This window comes from Polypterus senegalus, chromosome 6 (genome assembly GCF_016835505.1).
Source record: "Polypterus senegalus isolate Bchr_013 chromosome 6, ASM1683550v1, whole genome shotgun sequence".
Taxonomy (NCBI): Eukaryota; Metazoa; Chordata; class Cladistia; order Polypteriformes; family Polypteridae; genus Polypterus; species Polypterus senegalus.
In genome coordinates this window covers 124,398,769-124,420,568 of record NC_053159.1, presented here as the reverse complement: position 1 = coordinate 124,420,568, position 21,800 = coordinate 124,398,769, and the positions used below count along the sequence as shown (strand labels likewise).

At 36.0% G+C, this 21,800-nt stretch overlaps 1 protein-coding gene across 4 annotated transcripts in view; it reads right to left on the bottom strand.

Annotated features, from left to right (window-relative positions):
• Nucleotides 1-21,800, bottom strand: part of abr (ABR activator of RhoGEF and GTPase) — a 382,201-nt gene that overhangs the window by 146,347 nt on the left and 214,054 nt on the right. Inside the window, exon 1 of one of the 4 annotated variants that reach the window (XM_039757044.1) lies at nt 14,256-14,353. The exons of the other annotated variants lie outside the window; for them this stretch is intronic. Coding sequence (XP_039612978.1) covers nt 14,256-14,301 — 46 coding nt within the window. The 5' untranslated portion in view covers nt 14,302-14,353. Of the gene's footprint in view, nt 1-14,255; nt 14,354-21,800 lie in introns of those variants that run through there. 4 annotated transcript variants of the gene reach the window in all.

Below are 21,800 nucleotides of genomic sequence, written 5' to 3'. Positions count from 1 at the left end.
GAAACTCCCCATGGCTTTCGTGCTCAACTCCATTACAGTAAATGGAGAAAAATCGCTTCCAGTTATGACCATTACGCGTAGAATTTCAAAATGAAACCTGCCCAACTTTTGTAAGGAAGCTGTAAGGAATGAGTCTGCCAAATTTCAGTTGGAGAATTAGTGATGAGTCAGTGAGTGAGTGAGTCAGTGAGTACGTGAGTCAGTCAGTCAGTGAGGGCTTTGCCTTTTATTAGTATAGATATACTGTATATATGTATGACAGACAGACAGACAGAAATTAATTGGCAGGAAAAATAATAAAATTGACAAGGGTGTTTTGGTTATGTATCTATCATGTCTGCACACAAAAAGCACTTTAATAAAGGAGAGCCATGGGACTACATAGTTATTTTGCTTAGTATGATTTCTGAAATGTCACTTTTTTGTCCATTAAAAAATAAATATATAAAACATAAAAACCTACTGTTGTACTGACCTATGAACTTATTTAATGATGGAAAATAATAAGCTTGTTTTATTTAAATATCAATTGACTTAGACAAAAACTATAAATAGAATCTAGATTATGTTTTCTGTGAGTCATTTTGGATAAAAGAATCTGCTAAATAAATAAATGTAAATATAAATGAAATCTATTGCCTATATGTATAAGTAATTTCCAAAATATACAGAAACAGGATGATAAAGATAGCCTTATTGGTGGTCATATAGTTTGATAAAAATTGATTATCAGTACATTGCAGCTCAGAAGAAATTTATTTTATTTTCAGCCATGCAACATTATCCTATATGAATAATTTATGCCATAGATGCATGACCTTTTATGGAACCATGATGTAATTCACCATGAAAAACTTTTAGTGTATGTTCTTCATTAACTGTATGCACTATTGAAATTGCACAATTCAAAATAACGAAGACATTTTTATTACCCTTAAGCTTTCAAATAGTGTTTCTTAATATACAGTTTATGCCATAATCTCCAGATACATTATGGTGATATTATGGAATGCTCCAGTAAAGGAATACTGTACCCAAAAATTATTTACTTTTATGTTTCTTACCCTCATGTACTTTGAAGCAGTGGCGCAGGAAATTTTTTAATCTCATGTTTTCATGCAGAACAGAGAGAAAAAAATTCTTGAGATAACAGAAGCCAATAGTGAACAATGTTGTACAATAACAAATGATGTAAGAAATGTCCATGGAAGAGAGAAATAAAACATTGCATAATCCATGTCAAATGCAAAACAAATTGCCTTCCTGCTAAAGTATTGTTAAACAGTTACTTCCGGAATAATCAGGAAATATCAAAAACATGAAACTAAAGCCTAATTTTTTACTGACTTTTTGAACTGAATACCAATCTATTTCCCTCATTTATTGGTCAAGCAGTCCTGTCTTCAATTCAATTACTGAGGAAGTTTAGGACAGGTCAGGTTTAGATCTATACATGGAGGAACAAACAATGGTGTAGAAATAAAAATGCGTAGTAATGTAAATTCTAAGCATACATTTAAATGTAGAAGGAGTAAAACCTTACAAGTAGTTTGCCTTAATGTTAGAAATATCAAAAAAAAGGTACTGTAAGTGAGCGCGAGTTGTATAGAGCAGAGCATAATTAAGATATTATAGCAATAACGGAAACCTGGCTAAATTACAAAGATGGGGAATACACATTTCTTTGGAAGGATAGACAGAACAGAAAAGGAGGTGGGGTTGCTGTTTATGCCAAACTGAATTTAAATGTAAGTCCTCTTCAGTTGGATGATGAGCCCCATCTTAGTGAGGACATGTAGCTTCGCCTGGAAAATATTAGGGAAAGAGGTCTTCTTTTAAGAGTGTGTTATAGGCCACCCAATTCAGACAGTAATTTCAACACACATCTTTTTAATAATATCAAAAAGGCAAGTTTACAGGGAGATATTATAGTCATGGGGGATTGCTATTTTTAATATATAAAAATGATTTAGATAGGAATATAAGTAACAAGCTGATTAAGTTTGCAGATGATACAAAGATAGGTGGATTAGCAGATAATTTGGAATCCATTATATCATTACAGAAGGAGTTGGATAGCATACAGGCTTAGGCAGATTTGTGGAAGATGAAATTTAATGTCAGTATATGTGAAGTATTACACATAGGAAGTAAAAATGTTAAGTTTGAAAACACAATGGGAGGTCGGAAAATCGAGAGTACTGTACACCTTATGAGAAGGATTTAGGAGTCATAGTGGACTCTAAACTATCGACTTCCTGACAGTGTTCAGAAGCCATTAAGAAGGCTAACAGAATGTTAGGTTACATAGTACGGTGTGTGGAGTACAAGTCCAAGGAGGTTATGCTCAACCTTTATAATGCACTGGTGAGGCCATATCTTGAGTACTGTGTGCAGTTTTGGTCTCCAGGCTACAAAAAGAACATAGCAGTGCTAGAAAAAGTCCAGAGAAGAGCAACTAGGCTGATTCCAGGGCTACAGGGGTTGAATTATGAGGAAAGATTAAAAGAGCTGAGCCTTTACAGTTTAAGCAAATGAAGATTAACAGGTGACATGATTAAAGTGTTTAAAATTATGAAGGGAATTAGTACAGTGGATCAAGACCGTTATTTTAAAATGAATTCATCAAGAACACAGGGACACAGTTGGGAGACTTGTTAAGGGTAAAACTTTCGCACAAACATTAGGAAGTTTTTCTTTACACAAAGAATGATAGACAATTGGAACAAGCTACCAAGTAGTGTGGTAGACAGTAAGAATTTAGGGAATTTCAAAACTCAACTTGATGTTTTTTTGGAAGAAATAAGTGGATAGGACTGGCAAGCTTTATTGGGCTGAATAGCCTGTTCTCATCTAGAGTGTTCTAATGTCCGAGCTTTCACTGCTAGTGATGCAATAAACATTCAAGGGCAAATTAAAATAAACAGCTAAATGAAAGTTCAATAAACTAGTATCAGACAAAGCTTTCTGTGACCTATCAACATCACTCATTACTACACATAAGTAGTGCTGCTGTACCCACCAGACATCTGCTTTACTTAATATACAGTGTTAGTAAATAAATGGGAGCCATTCAGCACATGGAGTACATTGTAACTTTTATTTAAGACGTACATGTTACACACATGGGAGTTTATTAGTAACCACAACTTCTTGTCTTCGTCACAAACTCTACAATGATTACTACATTTACTAACAACATAAAGCATAAGAGAAGCAAACAACAAAATAAATTTAAATACTGTCCCCGAGTATTATGTAACTTTATTCAAATGCTAATCACTCTGTTTGGCAGCACGTCTATGGCCCATGGTTTACATTTATCATTAATAAAAATTATTATTATAGTATAGTGCAGGAACCTAAAAGCTACCAAAATGTAAATATATTAGGTCTATATAATGATTTGAGGATTTCTTACATTGCTGAAAAATTCTGTAATGATTTCAAAAATTATTTTAAACAAATAGTGTGGATAGTTTTACTCCCAAAAATACCATCATTTGAAGCACTTTTCCATAAAACAAGTTGCAGTGCCACATATGACTAAATATTTCTGCATTATAAATACAAAATGCAATGAAAACTGGAAATGGCTGGAAACATGAAAAATGTTTGGAACTAAACAAGTAAACCATTTATTTTTTTCCATGTTTTTGGAAAAAAAGTTATATTTTCCAAAAGGTTACATTCATTTTTGATGAGCTGATTTTCTTCAAAAGTACAGTAATAGAGTTCTACTGTTTCAGAACTGTAATAAGAGTGTTAGATTTGATCACAATTAGTTAATTTGATTAATATTCACAAGACCGGCAGCTACCATGTTGGATACAGCTGTGAATTGAAGGTGACTTGTCAATTCAATTTAGTTCTCGATTCATACCTGATTAGTGATTGAACAAGTGAACACTTGTGCCCTTATCAAAAATGTATTTTTCAAATAAGTTAACAAGTCTATATCCATAAACTAATACTCAATAGACTATAATAAACCAAGGGCTATCAAATAGGGGTCTACCAATCTGCACTTGGAAGTCTGCAGCAACCAGCCAAGGTTTGATGTTTTTAAAACAACAATTTCATGTAGTTTTTAAATACGTATAACTAAAATGTAAGACTAAGAAATTCCAAAGTGAAACATTTGAAATTTCTGAAGTTTTTTTTTGAAACATTTGACTTTTTTTCCTTTAATTGTGGTTAATATATGGTCAAAGTTTGTTTGAGATCTCTAGGCCAGAGGTTCCAAACCTTTTATCTTGGCATATTCAGATCCTGAAGGGGCGGTTTATCACGATTTGTTCAGTCTTAAATTGTTAACATCTAAACCTCTATTAGGCACATACAACTAAAAGTGATGTCTTTCAATGTCCATTTCTAATATTGTTTTTTGGGATTTTAAAAAGTGATTACTGATAGTTTTTGTGTGTCTTATGCAAGATAAATGCTTTAAAAATAAATTCTTTTTTCTAAGCAAGAAGAGTAGTGTGGTTTGATATGGAGTAAACAGATAGAAAGCTTGAAATTTCCATACTTTTAATGTACAAAAATTATACAGTTACAGTACATGTGAAAACTCTTTTAACCTGAATTCACAAATTACATATTATTTCAGGACAAAAAGTAGCAAAATAACTCAAAGACAACGTGCAGGGTTAGTATTCCTGCCTACACAGTTCAACCTTTAGGTTCTCGCTGACACTATTTATTTCTTAAGAAGGATGAAAGCTCCTGAATGCTCACAATGCTGTCCAAATCAAAAGCTTTTCATTACTGATAAATATCAGTAAATGTTAGAGATTACTATTAATAACCAGTAACATTCGACTTTGTTCCTTATTAAATATTCTGCATTCATTTTACAATTTCTGCAAATCTTACAAAAACAATGGTACAATAAAAATGTTTTACAAAATTAAAAATACTATAATGTTGGAATTTTTTGCAAAAATCCTTCAGATTTCATGTGTGGTTTATGAGCAGATTTGAATCTGGGGTAGTCGCAAAGAGGTGGGGGAGCAAGAATGTGGGGTTACCTCAGACCCGCCCGAAATAGGTAAACTTCGATTTGGTGTGGTTTTTGGGCATATGGGAGTGAAGTCTCACAGCAGGAGCACTGTGAGATTGAGCAGCGTGGTGGAATTGAAGGAAAGACACGCATGGAGAAATAGATTTTTTTAGGGCCACTTTTTCCCCCAGTTTGTTGGGTGTGAAGATATATATATATTCACCTCATGTATCACCTGAGAGTTGCTCGCATATTGTACAGTTTGCAAACCCTTCGGTGATACTAGGACTATTTTAAAACTACAACTGTAGAACATTTTGAGTTCTACTTATTTAAAAACTGCAGGAGATAATTTAAAGAGAATCTTTAAAATCTGGTTTCTTTTTTTTTTAAAAAACAATGTCAACCTTGGCAGGGCAGCTGTGGACTCGGTGGCATCGCATGGTAGCCCCCATTTTGAAAACCCCTGCACTAGCAGCTTTTTCAGTCATCAGTTTAGGAGTTAGATCACTCACCTTGAGAAGAAGAATGATGTCATTTTAAATTCTGGAACAAATTTGTTGTTTTCCTCTTGTATGGAAATCCTACCTTGGAAAAATTGCAGACTCTTTGTGTTTTGCCTTTGGCAAGCATACAATGCTTCCAAGGAGGCAAGTTAAATGATGCTTATGGAGAAAATAATTCATGGTTTTTACCAGAATCCACCACTCGGTGTCAAATTTGGATCCCTGCAAGCATACTGCAGGTTCTTGAGTACGTCAGAAAATCTTCACCAGTTTGTAAACTATACATCTGATTCATTATACAGGAAATAGTACAGGCATGAATCTGGCTGATTCCCAATTAGCAAAGTATGAATAAAACTAGTCAAGATATATTAAATGAATACTCCACCCGCGAGAAAAGAACTGCCTGTCACAGTTCATCATGCTCACCACGAGATGGTATATAGTGTATGATTTTGCTATCCTGCAAAAAGTACCAGAGAACAATGTGTGAATGAGGTTCAGCCCTTCAGTCTGCTGGGTTTAAGCTTCAGCGGGTGTCTCCTTCTTTAAATATAAGGATCCCACCGGGAAGGTACAACTAAATCAGGCTGTAAAGAGGAGGATGAATTGTACAGTCATATTCATTCAATAGGGTTTGGAGTGATCCAGAAGTACTTTTTGGCAGAACAGAAGCGATACTCTAATTGGTCCTGGGTCAGGTCTTAAAAGGGAACCCCAGCACTTTTGCTAGATAAGTTTGGCATTAAAAGAGGAGTAGATGGAAATGCTCGTTTGAGAAGTTAGACCACAAGGAAGTGCAACAAGGCCAGAACACTGAACTAAGCTTGCAAGTGAAAAGGGACGTGTTTAATGACACCCTTGAGAGACACAGATGTTGCTTCAGTGTGCGCATTTATTGGTGCTTACTCTGTTTGGTTATTCCCTCTTAGAAAACCCTACCTTTCTCCAATAACTCTTTTTTTTATAAACTTTAGATGAATCTGCATGTTATTCTGGGCACAGGGGTTACCTCACATGTGTGCTTACATTTTCAAGCAGTCAACCGCAGTATACACTTTAACATACACAAAATGTAATATTTACTATGAATAAGAAGGGCCTAGCAACAACAAGTAAGAACGATGACAAATACTGTGGAAGGTTAATGGAAACCCTGCTTTGCCCACCACCTCCTCTGATAGAATAGAAACATAAGAAATACTGTAGCAGAAGAGACAGTCAAAAAGGTACATACAGAAAAATATAGCTTAAGTAATATTCAGCAAAATAACTTAAAAATATACAATACAGAATTCTTGCTTTGTTAGATTGTTTTTTGTTCTGTTCACTTTCTTTTTTTTTTGATTGTAAAGTTTTTTTCAAGATTCATTTTGATGTTGTTATACAAGTTCTGCACATTTTGACTGATTGTATACTATATTACTTTCTTGAAATAAAGTAATTAAAAATAAAAAAGAATATATAATATTTACTTTCAGTGAAAATTGGGAAATGATGTGCATATTTGTATGCATGGGCTCAGTCAAACAGATTTATGTAGACATTCAACCTGCAGTGATACAATGCAACAGTACAGCCAATTTAAAAGCAAATCAGTGGAACACCATGAGGGATGCTCCTTCAAAGGCCAATGCCTTGATGAGAAAAATACTGAAATGTTAGTCAGGATGCCATTAAACTTTGTACTGAGTCATACTACTCAGTGTAAAGCAGTATATTCCACCACTTGGAGACAATAAAGTACACCTTCACAGTGAATGTAATATAATGTAACTTTGTCAGGTAATTTTTGTTTAAAAAAAAAAGCTGATTCAACACACAATGTCTGATATAAAACAAAATTAAAGTGATGCTTTTTTTTTTTTAGGAGAAAACTATATATCCAGGGGGGAAAAAAATAATGGTATGGTATGGTAGTGGTACAGCAGCTCTAAGTGTTCACGTGAGAAGATTGCACACAACCAACTCCATCAAATAATTGTACCACATGTATTCTAGGTACATTTTATGTTATAAACTTGACCTAGAAACTCAACTTACTATTTTAATTACCATAACCCTACTGTTTACATGGAATCCTAGCTATTGAAGTTTACATAAAATAATATTACAACATAAGAAAATCAGTAATCATTGTTTCTCAATTACCAACACAGCAAAGTTAAGAAAAAACATATACAAAATTAACCTGGATGTCTTTAAGATCACAATGTTACTTCACACATCTCACAGGTTGCGAGTATACAGTTTTGAAATAAGGAAGTGCTGCTCTTGATAAATTGGGGCTGCTTGCCACACAAAAGGAAAATGAATATGGGATATGTGGTGTGTGACAGATCAAATTAAATCTTAATGGCTTTGCATTTCATTCTGGAAGAATACAGTGATTTCAAACTGGAGAGATGGCAAACAATTAAAAAAATGAGGCCCCAAGCACCCCCTCTAGCTGTTACTTGTTCACTACAGAAACAGTGCCATAAAAGACAGAAGGTGAAGGTGAAAACATAACAGACTTGTTATTATTAATAAATAAACTTATATGCACTCCTTTTTCATTCTAATGAAAATACATTAACCAAGTTGAGATTCTAATTGCACAAACCCCACACATAACTTGATAAATAGGATCTGGATCAGTACTGGCATTATTACATCATATTTGCACAGTGCAAAGAGTTGTACAACATAGTTTTACATTTTATAAAAAGGAAAATCGGGATGACTGTTAGGTTTTCACAGTCAATGTGAACATAGTGCAATGTGTCTTTAACTTGTACAATTGGAAGCACCTGAATGTCAATTTCCAAGTCATTTCCATAAGAAAAGAACTGGAGATGGGGCAAGAAATGGAAATGTAAGGAAACTGCATTACAAGTCTCTGAAGATCATCAAATTGACCTGTCCACAGACAGTGGGTTTATAACTAAACCCCAAACACTTCTACGTAAGCATTTTCCTTCTGTGAAGAATATTTGTTTTCCTATTCTTGTTAGCTTGAGAAGCAAATACAATTTGACATTGAAGGCAGGGAAAGATATGAGGCTCCATCTACCATTTTAAGTCTTCATAAGAAAACTGCATTCATTGAAGTGTGGTAATTACAATAATAACACAGTATTTCAAGTTAATTATTACTTTTGATAACCTCCCCCCACCAAATAGCTTGATTAATGTGTTTACATAATTAAATGTAAATTATTAGTATGCAAAGAAATTACACAAAACATGCTAACACTGAAAAAACTTGCTTTCTTAATAAACCCATACATTTACTGTCATTCTGACTCACTTGGTTCCATATTTTCAAACTTATATACATATAACACAACTTTTAAAACTCCTATACACATAAACTGATTCTCCTCAAACATTATAATGTGTGCATCATTTAGTTGCAAAGTAAGTACAGTAATGGCTATCTGATACTCAGCTAGTTGAGAGCTGCATGACCAAGTATTGGCAACAAGTCATCTTTTTAATCCTTGCAGCTAGGATTCTCCATTTTTTATTGATGGGGCTCAGTGGTACATCTGCTGCCCCCTCTCTAGAGATTCTGCTTCCTCACTTTTTTGGGTTGGGATAGTATTCCTTAAATATGTTTATCTTTACATTCAGTTGCATTAAATCCCCTGCCACGCCCTCGACCCTCTACAGTTCGCATACCAGGAGAAGATGGGAGCGGAGGATGACATCATCTATATGCTACACAGTGGTGCTGTAAGAATTATGTTTCTGGACTTCTCTAGCGCCTTCAACACCATCTAACCTCTGCTCCTTAGAGACAAGCTGACAGAGATGGAAGTAGATTCGTACCTGGTGGCATGGATCATGGACTATCTTACAGACAGACCTCAGTATGTGCATCTCGGGAACTGCAGGTCTGACATTGTGGTCAGCATCACAGGAGCGCTGCAGGGCACTGTACTTTCTCTGGTCCTGTTCAGCCTATATACATCAGACTTCCAATACAACTCGGAGTCCTGCCACATGGAAAAGTTCGCTGACGACACTGCTATCGTGGGCTGCATCAGGAGTGGGCAGGAGGAGCAGTATAGGAACCTAATAAAGGACTTTGTTAAATGGTATGACTCAAACCACTTACACCTGAACACCAGCAAAATCAAGGAGCTGGTGGTGGATTTCAGGAGACCCAGGCCCCATCTGGACCCCTTGATTATCAGAGGCGACTCTGTGTTGAGGGTACAGACCTATAAATACCTGGGAGTGCAGCTGGATGATAAATTGGACTGGACTGCCAATACTGATGCTCTGTGCAAGAGAGGACAGAGCCGACTATACTTCCTTAGAAGACTGGCGTCCTTCAACATCTGTAATAAGATGCTGCAGATGTTCTATCAGACGGTTGTGGCGAGTGCCCTCTTCTACGTGATGGTGTGCTGGGGAGGCAGGCTCTATTGTAGGCATGGAGCTGGACAGTTTGACATCCGTGGCAGAGCGATGGGCGCTGAGCAGGCTCCTGTCAATCATGGAGAATCTACTGCATCCACTAAAAGGTATCATGTCCAGGCAGCGGAGTAGCTTCAGCAACAGACTGCTGTAACTGTCCTGTTCCACTGACAGACTGAGGAGATCGTTCTTCCCCCACACTATGAGACTCTTCAATTCCACACGGGTTAGAAAACGTTAACATTATACAAAGTTATTGTCCGTTTTACGTCCATTTTTATCATTCTTTAATTTAATATTTTTATTTATCAGTATGCTGCTGCTGGAGTATGTGAATTTCCCCTTGGGATTAATAAAGTATCTATCTATACAGTATATCTATCTATCTACATACTGATTTCTGCGAATGCCATTACAACATTTATTCTACTGCTGGCTGAGAACTTTATTAATTTCCCCATTTTTTGGTGCTTGTCTGACTACTTGTCTCATTGATTATGTTTTCCAAAGTGTTTTGGCACTTGCATCCAGAGAAACATCAATTTTGGCAACAAAAAATAAGAATCAATTTTTGTAAAAATAAACTTATTAAAATCTTTGTCTACTATTAAAAAGCTGAGTCACCATTTGCAAGTTGGATCAATGCTGCTTCAGATTTTAAGATTGAAGATAACAGGTACATGCTCAGAAATAACAGTGGCATTATAATAGCAAACTTAAAAGACAGAAGTAAATTGTCATCAATAAAATATAGTTCATTTATGAGTAAATGTGATGTACCAAAAAGAGCACTGTCTCAAATACAGCTAAACATTGATCCACTTTGTTTCTTGATAAAACATTATACTTTAGATGTCATCTTAAACACTGTGGGAGTTGGAGATGATCCATCTTAGGCATGATTTAAACATAACGACAATTTTCTGCCATTATGATCTTATGAGTCATTATATCTATGATTAAAGAGAGGACTTTAACTGTGAATACTTGAATTGCCCCAATTTTAGTGCATATATGTTAGCTAATATTAATTCATGTTAGTTCAGCTTCCCAACCACTATATTTTTGTGTCCCTGTGAATCCTAGATTAGTTTAGTAGACACAAACAGGGCTGCCTGACAAGTCTACTGTCCAACTCTAGAAATAGCTGGCCATCCCTACCACTTTTAAGACTAGATTGACATTCAATATATAAATTAGTCTCCCTCAGGAAGACTACTTGCTTTAGTGTGCTAATAAGATACCACTTTTATCAAGCAAATTAAAGACAGAGACAAGAGACATAACACCATCCAACTTATCAAATGTTAATGATTTTTAATGATACATAACCAAATTATTAAAATATAAAAGATAAATACTACTGATTAGCACTACAAGTTACTAACATAAGCACTCTAAACTAAATGAAATATACAATGAGTGCTAATCTCACTTAAAAACGATAGTAGCTATATAAATATTATATTCTTACTATACCCTCACTAGGACGTTAACATATGAAAACATTTTGCTATAAATATATCAAAGTTAATAGCATTAAAATTAAGGCCTGTCATATACCCAAGGTACAGAGTGCATAGAGTGTATACTGATTTTTGACTTCCCTCCCCGTGCCATGAAATAATAAATTAAAATTGTTCACCTGTTTGCCTCGTACAGTAATTCATCAGATATTGCAGTGCTTTCAGACCACTTAATTCCTATAATTATATTCTACTGACCAAAACACAGGTGTTACTGACTGAGGGGGGAAACAAATATTGCAAGCAATAATGCCAAGCAGCCATGACATAACAGACTACAAAGCAGCAAGCAATGGCTTGGTTTATGTACACAGCAAAAAGACAACTTTAGCAGTGCTTTCTGACAGGTCAAAAGATTATTGAACAAATGCAATTTCTGGAGAAAATCCATATAAACATTTAAGGAACTTACAAACTTCATACGGAATCCACTGCAGCCAGGATAAAACATTGGGGAGCAGGTAGTGGTACCCATTACCTCACACTCATTTGAGAACTAGATATGAACTCAATAATTAAAGTAATAAATCTGGGGCATAAATTATGAAATTTACACTGCAATTAAATTCACATCTTACAAAAAAAAAAAAAAAAAAACCACTTCTCCTCAAGACTAATGATCAATCTGTAGCAGTAGGACCACAGAAAGATAGGAGTGAGAACAGCAGCTCAGAATTATAGGAAATCATTCAAGGGACAAACGATGGAAGGAAGCAACCCCGGAGAATTTCTGATTTGCAAATGAATGGTGAAAAGGAGATAACCTCTGAGAACTGCATTAACGCAGATTGCAAGAGCAATGGACACACAGACATCAATAACAACTCATTAAAAAAGGAAACTCACAAAAACCATGTTAAAAACAGCTAAAAGATTTGTAGATAGCAGTACTTATTTTCCTCACTTAAGCTTCTGAAAGCTTTTTAAAACAACCTATCCATCCATTTTCCAACCCGCTATACCCTAACTACAGGGTCATGGGGGTCTGCTGGAGCCAATCCCAGCCAACACAGGGTGCAAAGCAGGAAACAAACCCCAGGCAGGGCGCCAGCCCACCACAGGCTTTTCATCCAATCCTGTATTTACATATGCTTTGTGAAACAGAAGAATATTTAAACTGTAGCATCCTGAATATTTAAACTGTAGCATCCTGACCAAAAACTGAAGTCAAAGGCAAACCTACTGTTGCATTTACATAAATTAATGATTGCAAATAACAATAAACATTATGCCCTCATATAATAACAGATCATATGAAAAGCAAGTACCATAAATGAAAAATCATGCTCAAATCCTCAATAAAGTCTTAAAAAAATCATATTAAGTACTAAATTCTAAATTTTAAACTACATGAAATTTCTGAAGATTGCATAGATACATATAAAGAGAAGCCTTTCATAACTCCCCTGGACTGACTAAGCCCTTGAATATCAAACCAAAGCACTATATGTTTAATTTATATATTTTTAACACATCCTGACAACTAAAATGTACTTTACAAGTGGAATGTTTCACTTTGAATCGGTTTTAATAAAAAAAAATCAAATTATGGTAAAGGAAACCTCAAAAGTAATCACACAAAATTGTATGTCATTAAACAAGAGATCTCAAGATTTAGAAACAAAGTCAGAAAAATACTGCTTGATTTCATACTTTGACAAGATACAGAGAGACGTGTTAAATATAGCATGCACCAACTATAATAACAGGTTGCAATATTTTTAACTTTTCAGTTTTGTGCAAAATCTGACTTTTTAATTTTAACAAACTAGCCTCACCAGCTGAATATGATGAAATTAGCCTACCACAAAGAGAAGTATTTCTTTTGTAGTGTAACCTCAGGACAATTAACCAAGAAAACCAAATAAGAGAGAGCACCTCCATAGGACAGATGAGAAGGGAAGAGAAAAAAATGAATTGCTATATGGAGTTCTAAGGAAATGATTTTATGTGTTTTCATTATTTAGAAACAATTATACCCACCTTAATACTATAGCATATAATACAAAAGTCCCTTAAACTTGAGTCAGTATTAACAAAAATCAATTATTTAATGTAAATAAATTGCACTGATTCTTATATTAATCTAATTTACATTTGGATAAAAACTGACCTTTTTGATATGTCAAATTACAATATTATATCTACGGAAAATTTAACAGCTCAATTCTATGTGTTAAAATTACTTTTAAATAAATAAGTTACTAACATGAGGCAGCTATACACTGAAACTAGAATTTGCAATTAAAATTCAAAAATGGGTTTTTGAGACAAACTCCTGTTAACTGTGCTATTAAAATTTCTCTATAGACAGCTCTATAGACTCAGTCTGTTAACAGTTAATATATATTTGGTTGGTCTCTCTCTCGCTCTCTGTCAGGTTTTTTAAATAAAACACGAGCTAAAGGCATGAAAGCTACAAGCCATACCATTCAAATCCTCAACAAAGTAAAATGATTCAGACCAAAAATGAAATCAAACAAAATAAGCCTATATGACATGGATATAAGATTAACACAATGAGATATGTTGTAACTTAAACACACAACCAAACAAAACAAAGGAGTAACAGCTGCATTACTGGAGAAGAATCCTTTAAAAATGCCGAAACACCAATTTCAAGTGAAAATTATTTATATACAAAACACTTCCTTTTCATGAATTGCAAATAGACTGCAGAGATTAACTATGCTTCAATATCGAATGTAAGCCTCAAAGGAAGAAGTGAAATATGGAAACAAATAAGGTAATGTTCCCAGTGCTACATTCACACATGCACAAAAAGCAAGCTCTTCTCGTTCCTGTTACCGTAAGTGCAGTTGCAACAAAGCCGCAGGATTAAAAGGATTTCCATGGCAATCCAGTTTCAGAGTGTGTAACCATTGCTCCCAGCCATCCTCCTTCCATATCAGAAAGCAGCAGCGTCTTCTTCAGTCTGGCACTGCATATACAAAGCCAGGAGGAGTCTCAAAAGAAACCCCCGCCTCTCGTCGACCAGCCCCCCTCCTCACCATGCATAAGCTGCTCCCAGTGTCACCAGATATTAAAGCAAATCATGCAGCTCAGAGTATGAAATTCCAGCCTATTTGTACAACAAAATATTTTATTTTACCAAAAAATAAAAAGGATATGCAAACATGATTTTATTTCATACCAAAAAGAACAAATACAGCACAACAAATATCACAGCTGAATCCAGTGTTGTACAGTGTGTCACAGTGTTTGATGCTCCTGCCCCATGAGCCCAGCATTCAGGATTCAAATTGCAAACCTAAATGAGCATTTTGCACATTTTTAAATAATTGCTTGACCTTTTTCATCAGAACTGTCTAAATGGTTAATGATGTCCAGCGTTTGCAGTGAAAATTCATTCTACCATGTAACTCAGAATCACAAACACACCACTTGCTACATCTACCTACCAGCTAGCCGTTGATGCCTTTACAAACACAAATGAAGAACTATTCAATTAATCAAGAATGAGAGGTGAAGGTCATAGCGATCACAAACTACAACTCCCAGGGGAAACTTTCCATGACAACAAAAATGTATGCTCATCTGTCTTTCATCTGTCTCAGCTCCTCAATGCGTTTTTAGTTACATCAAGTGAGGGTGTTGTGTTATCATGACTTAGGAAAATGATATTCCAATAAATACATCACTTTTTTCATTATTATGGTTGATTCCACTGACCAATAAACATTCAAAAATTAATCTTATCCCTGAAACCATACCCTTTATTCATTAAAAAAAATTCTCAGGCCCAAGTTATAACTTCACTTCAGACACATCATGAACTGGTAAACATCAGCAAACACTGGAAAAGCCATACTAAAATAAAAACAAGCTAGTCCACAATTTCAGCCTAGATTTAAAGGCTGTTTAAAAGTCAAATCCTTACAGATTTATTTTAAACCATCCTTCTAGTCTGGATTATAGGAACTTAATTCTAAGAAATTATTTATTAAAAAGGTAGACTGCATTAGCTCACATCTTATTTTAAATAATCATGTATACAAATTTACACAGGATCTAGCCAAGTGAAACTCAACAATTTCCATAAGTTACTGACAATATTACGCACAATACTGAAAGACTTAATGTACAACTTAGTGCAAAGCACAGTACTCAGCTACTCTCACACCTCTGACTCAGTGTAAAACTAAATAGAGCAAATACAGATGTGACCATAAATTCGCATACACCATGGCTAAAAACCTTCAAACTCAAAACAAACAATTCATGTGATAAGTCATTAACTGTATCTACTTAATTTCTCAAAATAATGATTAAGAGATTTATTTCAGCTTTTAATCACTATGTCAGATATTCAGTGAGTCAAAAGCTTACAAAAAATGAAGTTATTATTTGGTGATGTTGTCTTTAAATTGTGTAACCTGAAGCAAACCTTAGGATAGTCTTCCACAAGTTTCTCGCAATCTTTTGCAGCCTGACATAACTGCTGTGATTGTGCCTTCTTGCTTGGACATGTTTCTTTAGTTCAATTCACAGATTTTCTATGGGAATCGGGTTAGGGTTTAGTGATAGCCATTCCAATACTAATCCATTGTTGTCTGGAAGCCATTTAGTTACCACTTTGGAAGTATTCTTGGGACTACTGTCCTGTTGGAAATCCTATGCGATCAAGCATTCGCTTTTTGGATGATTTATTGAAGTGTTGCTTCAGAATTTCCAGATAATGTTCTTTCTTCATGATGACATCTATTTTATGACATGTAAAGAGGTAAAGAGCCTCACCTTTTAGTCTCCATACATATCACTGATCATTTTGGCAAAACAGTTCAGATTTTCTTTTATCTGACCAAAGCACTCCTCCAAAAGGGCATGACTATATCCTGGTGAGAAATTGCAAACTATATTGATCTTGGAGTAATCATGGCGATGAAATGCTCTCTTAAAGATGGATGATGACATTTTTGTTCCTGATGCCTTCAACTCCTTCACCAGTTAATTACTTGTTATCCTGGGATTCTATTGAAGCTTTCAAAACTGTGTTCATTCCTCAATTTGTACCTCCTTGATGAAAGACAAAGTCTCTACTGTCCTAAGCCTTTTACATTTTTGTAAAACTGATTGCTTAGTTACTTGTGGGTATCTTAAACCTTTTCTAGATGGGTCATAAATAGGAATCAGACTTATGAAGATCCATAATCTTACACTTAAGGTTTTGATTCAGTTCTTTTGATTTCCATATTGTCTGGCTCTACTGGTAAGATCTTATATACAACCACAGGTGTCCCACTTAAAAATATTTATGACAATTAGCAACTCAGAGGCTGCTAAAAGTAATTAAATAAATTTCAGGAGTCATCCATTCAGTTTAAGGATCGTCAACATGGTGTGTAAACTTTTGACCCACTGAAAATATGACAGTGGTTAACAGCTGAAATAAATCTGTTTCAATCATCTTTTGCAGAAAATCTGGTATGGAAATTAAGTTGATACTCTAATTGACTTAACACATGACCTGTTTGGTAGCATGACTTGTGTGAAGTTGTGAGAGTTTGAAGGTTTTTAGCCAAGGCCTCAACTACAGGGTGGGCTATTTATATGGATACACCTTAATAAAATGGGAATGGTTGGTGATATTAACTTCCTGTTTGTGGCACATTAGTATATGTGAGGGGGAGGAAACTTTTCAAGATGGGTGGTGACCATGGTGGCCATTTGGAAGTCGGCCATTTTGGATCCAACTTTTGTTTTTTCAATAGGAAGAGGGTTATGTGACACATCAAACTTATTGGGAATTTCACAAGAAAAACAATGGTGTGCTTGGTTTTAACGTAACTTTATTCTTTCATGAGTTATTTACAAGTTTCTCTTTGTTTACAGCCATTGACATGTCGCAGAGGTTAACACGTGAGGAGCGGATAGAAATTGTGTTGATGTCTGGTGAACGCAGTAACCGGGTCATTGCAGCAGATTTCAATGCAAGACACCCTATGAGACCACCCATCTCCCATGCTACAGTTAGCAAACTGCTTGCTAAGTTTCGTGAAACTGGTTCAGTGTTGGATTTGCCAAAATGTGGACGCATGAAAACTGTCACTAATGAAGAAACATCAGTGGCTGTCCTAGCTTCATTCAGCAAGAGCTCACAGCGTAGCACTCGCCGCATGTCACTGGAGAGTGGCATTAGTCAAACATCCCTTCGGCAGATATCAGCTACTCACAAATGGCACCCTTACAAACTCCAGCTACTGCAGCATCTCAACGAGGATGACCCAGATCGGCACACTGAATTTGCAGAATGGGCAAAACAAAATTGGAACAGGACCCTCAATTTACGCAGAAGATTTTCTTCAGTGATGAGGCAAACTTTTATGTGAATGGTGAAGTTAACAAACAAAACCACCGCTATTGGTCTGACACTAACCCACATTGGATAGATCCCTCCAAGACTGTTGGAACAAAAAATTGATGGTATGGTGTGGTATATGGGGTACAAAGATAGTGGGGCCATTCTTCATCAATGGAAACCTCAAGGCCACTGGATATGTGAAATTGCTACATGATGATGTGTTTCCCTCTTTATGCACTGAAGCTGGCACGTTCCCTGAGTTTTTCCAGCAAGATGGTGCACCACCACATTATGGGTGTCAGGTCCGAGCATTCCTAGATGAACAGTTTCCTGGAAAGTGGATTGGTGTCGTGGGCCAGTTGAATGGCCCCCAAGGTCTCCGATCTGACCCCCTTGGACTTTTATCTTTGGGGTCATCTGAAGGCAATTGTCTATGCTGTGAAGATACGAGATGTATGGATACTGGAAGCCTGTGCTAGCATTTCTCCTGCGGTGTTGCTATCAGTGTGTGAAGAGTGGGAGAAGAGGGTTGCATTGACAATCCAACACAATGGGCAGCACATTGAACACATTTTATAAGTGGTCAGAAACTTGTAAATAACTCATGAAAGAATAAAGTTACGTTAAAACCAAGCACACCATTGTTTTTCTTGTGAAATTCCCAATAAGTTTAATGTGTCACATGACCCTCTTTCTATTGAAAAAACAAAAGTTGGATCCAAAATAGCCGACTTCCAAATGGCCACCATGGTCACCACCCATCTTGAAAAGTTTCCCCCCTCACATATACTAATGTGCCACAAACAGGAAGTTAATATCACCAACCATTCTCTTTTTATTAAGGTGTATCCAAATAAATGGCCCACCCTGTATAACATTTCCAATAGTAACCATCAATAATAGAATAAACATTTTGCAGATTCATAAGCTTAACTTGTCAATTCATCCACCTATTAAACCAACCAAATTTTTGGTTCACTGGACACTTATGCAGTGCCAATTAACAGTCACTAAATAAACATCTTGAGATGTAGGGAAACTGAAGAACCTAGAGAAAATTTGACGCACAAATATGATACAAATTCAAATTACGTGTCAGGATTTCAACCTGCTACTCTGAAACTACGAAGGTGCAGCCATTGAGATTTTGCATGTTATTTTCAAACCTACTTAATTCAATTCACAGTTGCCGAGGGCACCATTCCACTGCAGGGCATACTTAGATTGGAAAATTATGTTGGGCCCTCAGGCACTATCCTTGTGTGATTTTGCTCATATCAAATCAATTTCAGTTTATACAGAAATGTGATGACTGTACTCCACCACAATTGTCAGAAGTTACATATGGTGTTCCACAGGGCTCAGTACTTGGACAATTACTGTTTACACCTTACATGCTGCAGCTGGGAAATATTATTAGAAAATGTTCACTTCCACTTATATGCAGATGACATGCAGCTGTAGCTCTCTTTTGGGCTAAACACATTTTCTCCTCTAGTGTTCTTAATTTATTGTGTCAGTGAATTAAAATACAGGAAGGATGATAAATACTTGTCCCTGAATACAGGAAAAAAGAGAAATGTAATTTATTGGCAATTGCCCTTATGCTCCATTAAACACATTTCCACTTTGTACACCCTCCTTTGATGATTCCATAACTACACTTATTCCAGTCACTCAAAAATGGATCAAAGATCTTTCCTTATTAATTCCACTGTCTTGGAACACAACTTCTCAAAACACTAAAAATTCCTCTAGGACCTCTAACCACCAACACATCCAGTATAAAATTGTCCATAGAGTTTATTACCCTAGGAAGCGTTTCATGATGTCCTGATTCACTCTGCCATCAGTGGAACATTAATGTGCAGGGCATCTTTCTCCACATGTTCTGAAAATGCCCAACTCTTGCTGTTCTTTGGGTTTCACTTGCTATGGCCCTATCCCGCATCTTATCCATCTCTATTCATTACTCTCCTACTACTCTACTTCTGTTAGATTCCTCTCCTCTCTCTCTTTACTACCAGTGCATTATCTCACTGGCCACAATACAAGCCAAAAGTGTAATAATTTTCCAATGGATGAATCTCAAATCTGTCACTTCTTTGGTCTTGAAGTCCTTTACAACCTTCCTTTATTAGAATTATCAGCTGCACAGACTAATAGGGCACCTGTGCATACTATTGGTAAATGGAAAAATACTATCTCCCAGATCAAGTCATGGCTGACATCTTACCCCTGACTTCAACTTGACACTATTATTAGATTTCTTTCCTCAGCTGGGCACGTAGGCCTCTGGGACCTGTCAGTGACCTGCGTGTTCCAATAGTTCTAATTTAATCCACTTTCATAAACGGCTTTGGGGTGGGCTGGAGTGGGCTGTAAGTGGGTGTGTATTATTCTTCAAATTCTATAAATGAAAAAGTATTTCCTTTTATACTACTCGTTTTTAACATCAATAAAAACTGATTACAAAAATAAAGTACTGGAAGTGAACAATGCAGATTGCAACAACACCCTGCCCCTTTTTAATTCAGCAGGCCTAAATGTCTCATTTACTGAATCAGCATGCAACTTAAGCATTATCTTTGACACCAGCCTGTATTTTAAAACACACATTACAAAACATATTTTTTCCAACTAAAATATACTCCTGGCAAGAGTCATTACAAGAAGCAAAAAATATGACCCCATACTGCAACACATGTTCTCAACCCCTTATCAAGCGGGGTCATTTTTGCTAAATCGCTTGTAATTCGACCTCTCCAAATTAGAATCATTGCTGTTATTGAACTATCTGGAGTATAAACACATGTTTGGTCTCTTTGTAAAGGTAACATTCTCTAGTTTCACCCTTAGTAGTCAGAATCACTGTAGGTGTGACTGATCAAAAGTTATGCACATTAGAACTCACAAAAAAAAACGCCTACACCAGTTTTTATGTGGGCATGCCCAGGGGCTTTTTAGAGGGACCATTATCCACATTTTGGAACATATGGAAAAAGTGTAATAACTTTTGAATGCTTCAACCCACATATATCAATGAGGGCTCTACTGAAAGCTTACACCTAAAGGAATCTATATCTACACACAGTGTCACTCTATTAGTTATAAAAATAATAAAAACAATAAAAATACACATTTCTATGTAAAATAGTCAATACAAGTCTTATGGGCCAAAAATATATATATATTTTTTATTTTTTACTTTTTTTTATAAAATGCACACAAACTATATACATTTCTTTTACAAACTGTTACAACACAGCTCAGCGTTTTTCCATGTGCCACTTGATGGCAGCAATCAGCACAAGGGCGTGTCACATGTCGCTCTCTGCCATTAGACGTCTCCTGGGCCGATTGATTACTTTCATGCCGCGTACATGCATCTATTATTTAATCGAGAATGTATTTACGTTTATCTGTACGTTTATTCATATGTAAAATGCGAAAAAACTTGGCGAAATCACAATAAACAACCACGCACCAAGTCTGCAGACTGGCACAAATGCCACCTTCATGCAGCTCCGATCGTTTTGTTTACAAGTTAGTATGGCAAGTTACATATCAAAATGCTCGGCTGCTCATTGGCTGTAAGTTTTGAGTGTCACTCACAGTGTCCAATCAAACTGGTAGATTCTACCAGGGTTTGGAGTTGTACGTCATCGTTCAGCTGTCTGTGACACTCGTTGGCTATACAAGGTGCCAGTCAACCCCAGACCCATCGTAATTGGCCAACTTAGGTGTCAATCAGAAGCTAACACTTCCGTGTAACATGCTGTAGCACGGTTATCGCCGACAGAAACAAATTACGTCTGATATGATCAATAGAAATGAAAAAAAATGACGTAGCTAGTCTCAAGTTATGAAACAGTTTCTGGAGTTTTTGTCCCTTTGAGGATATATCGTGTGTTTTGGACCTAATCGTTTTACTGAATTATATTCTCTGGAGCCTTACGGACAGAATGCGATCAATACTGCTCGGAAATATTGATGTTTGACTTGCAGGGGGTCTTCAAAGGTAGGGAAAG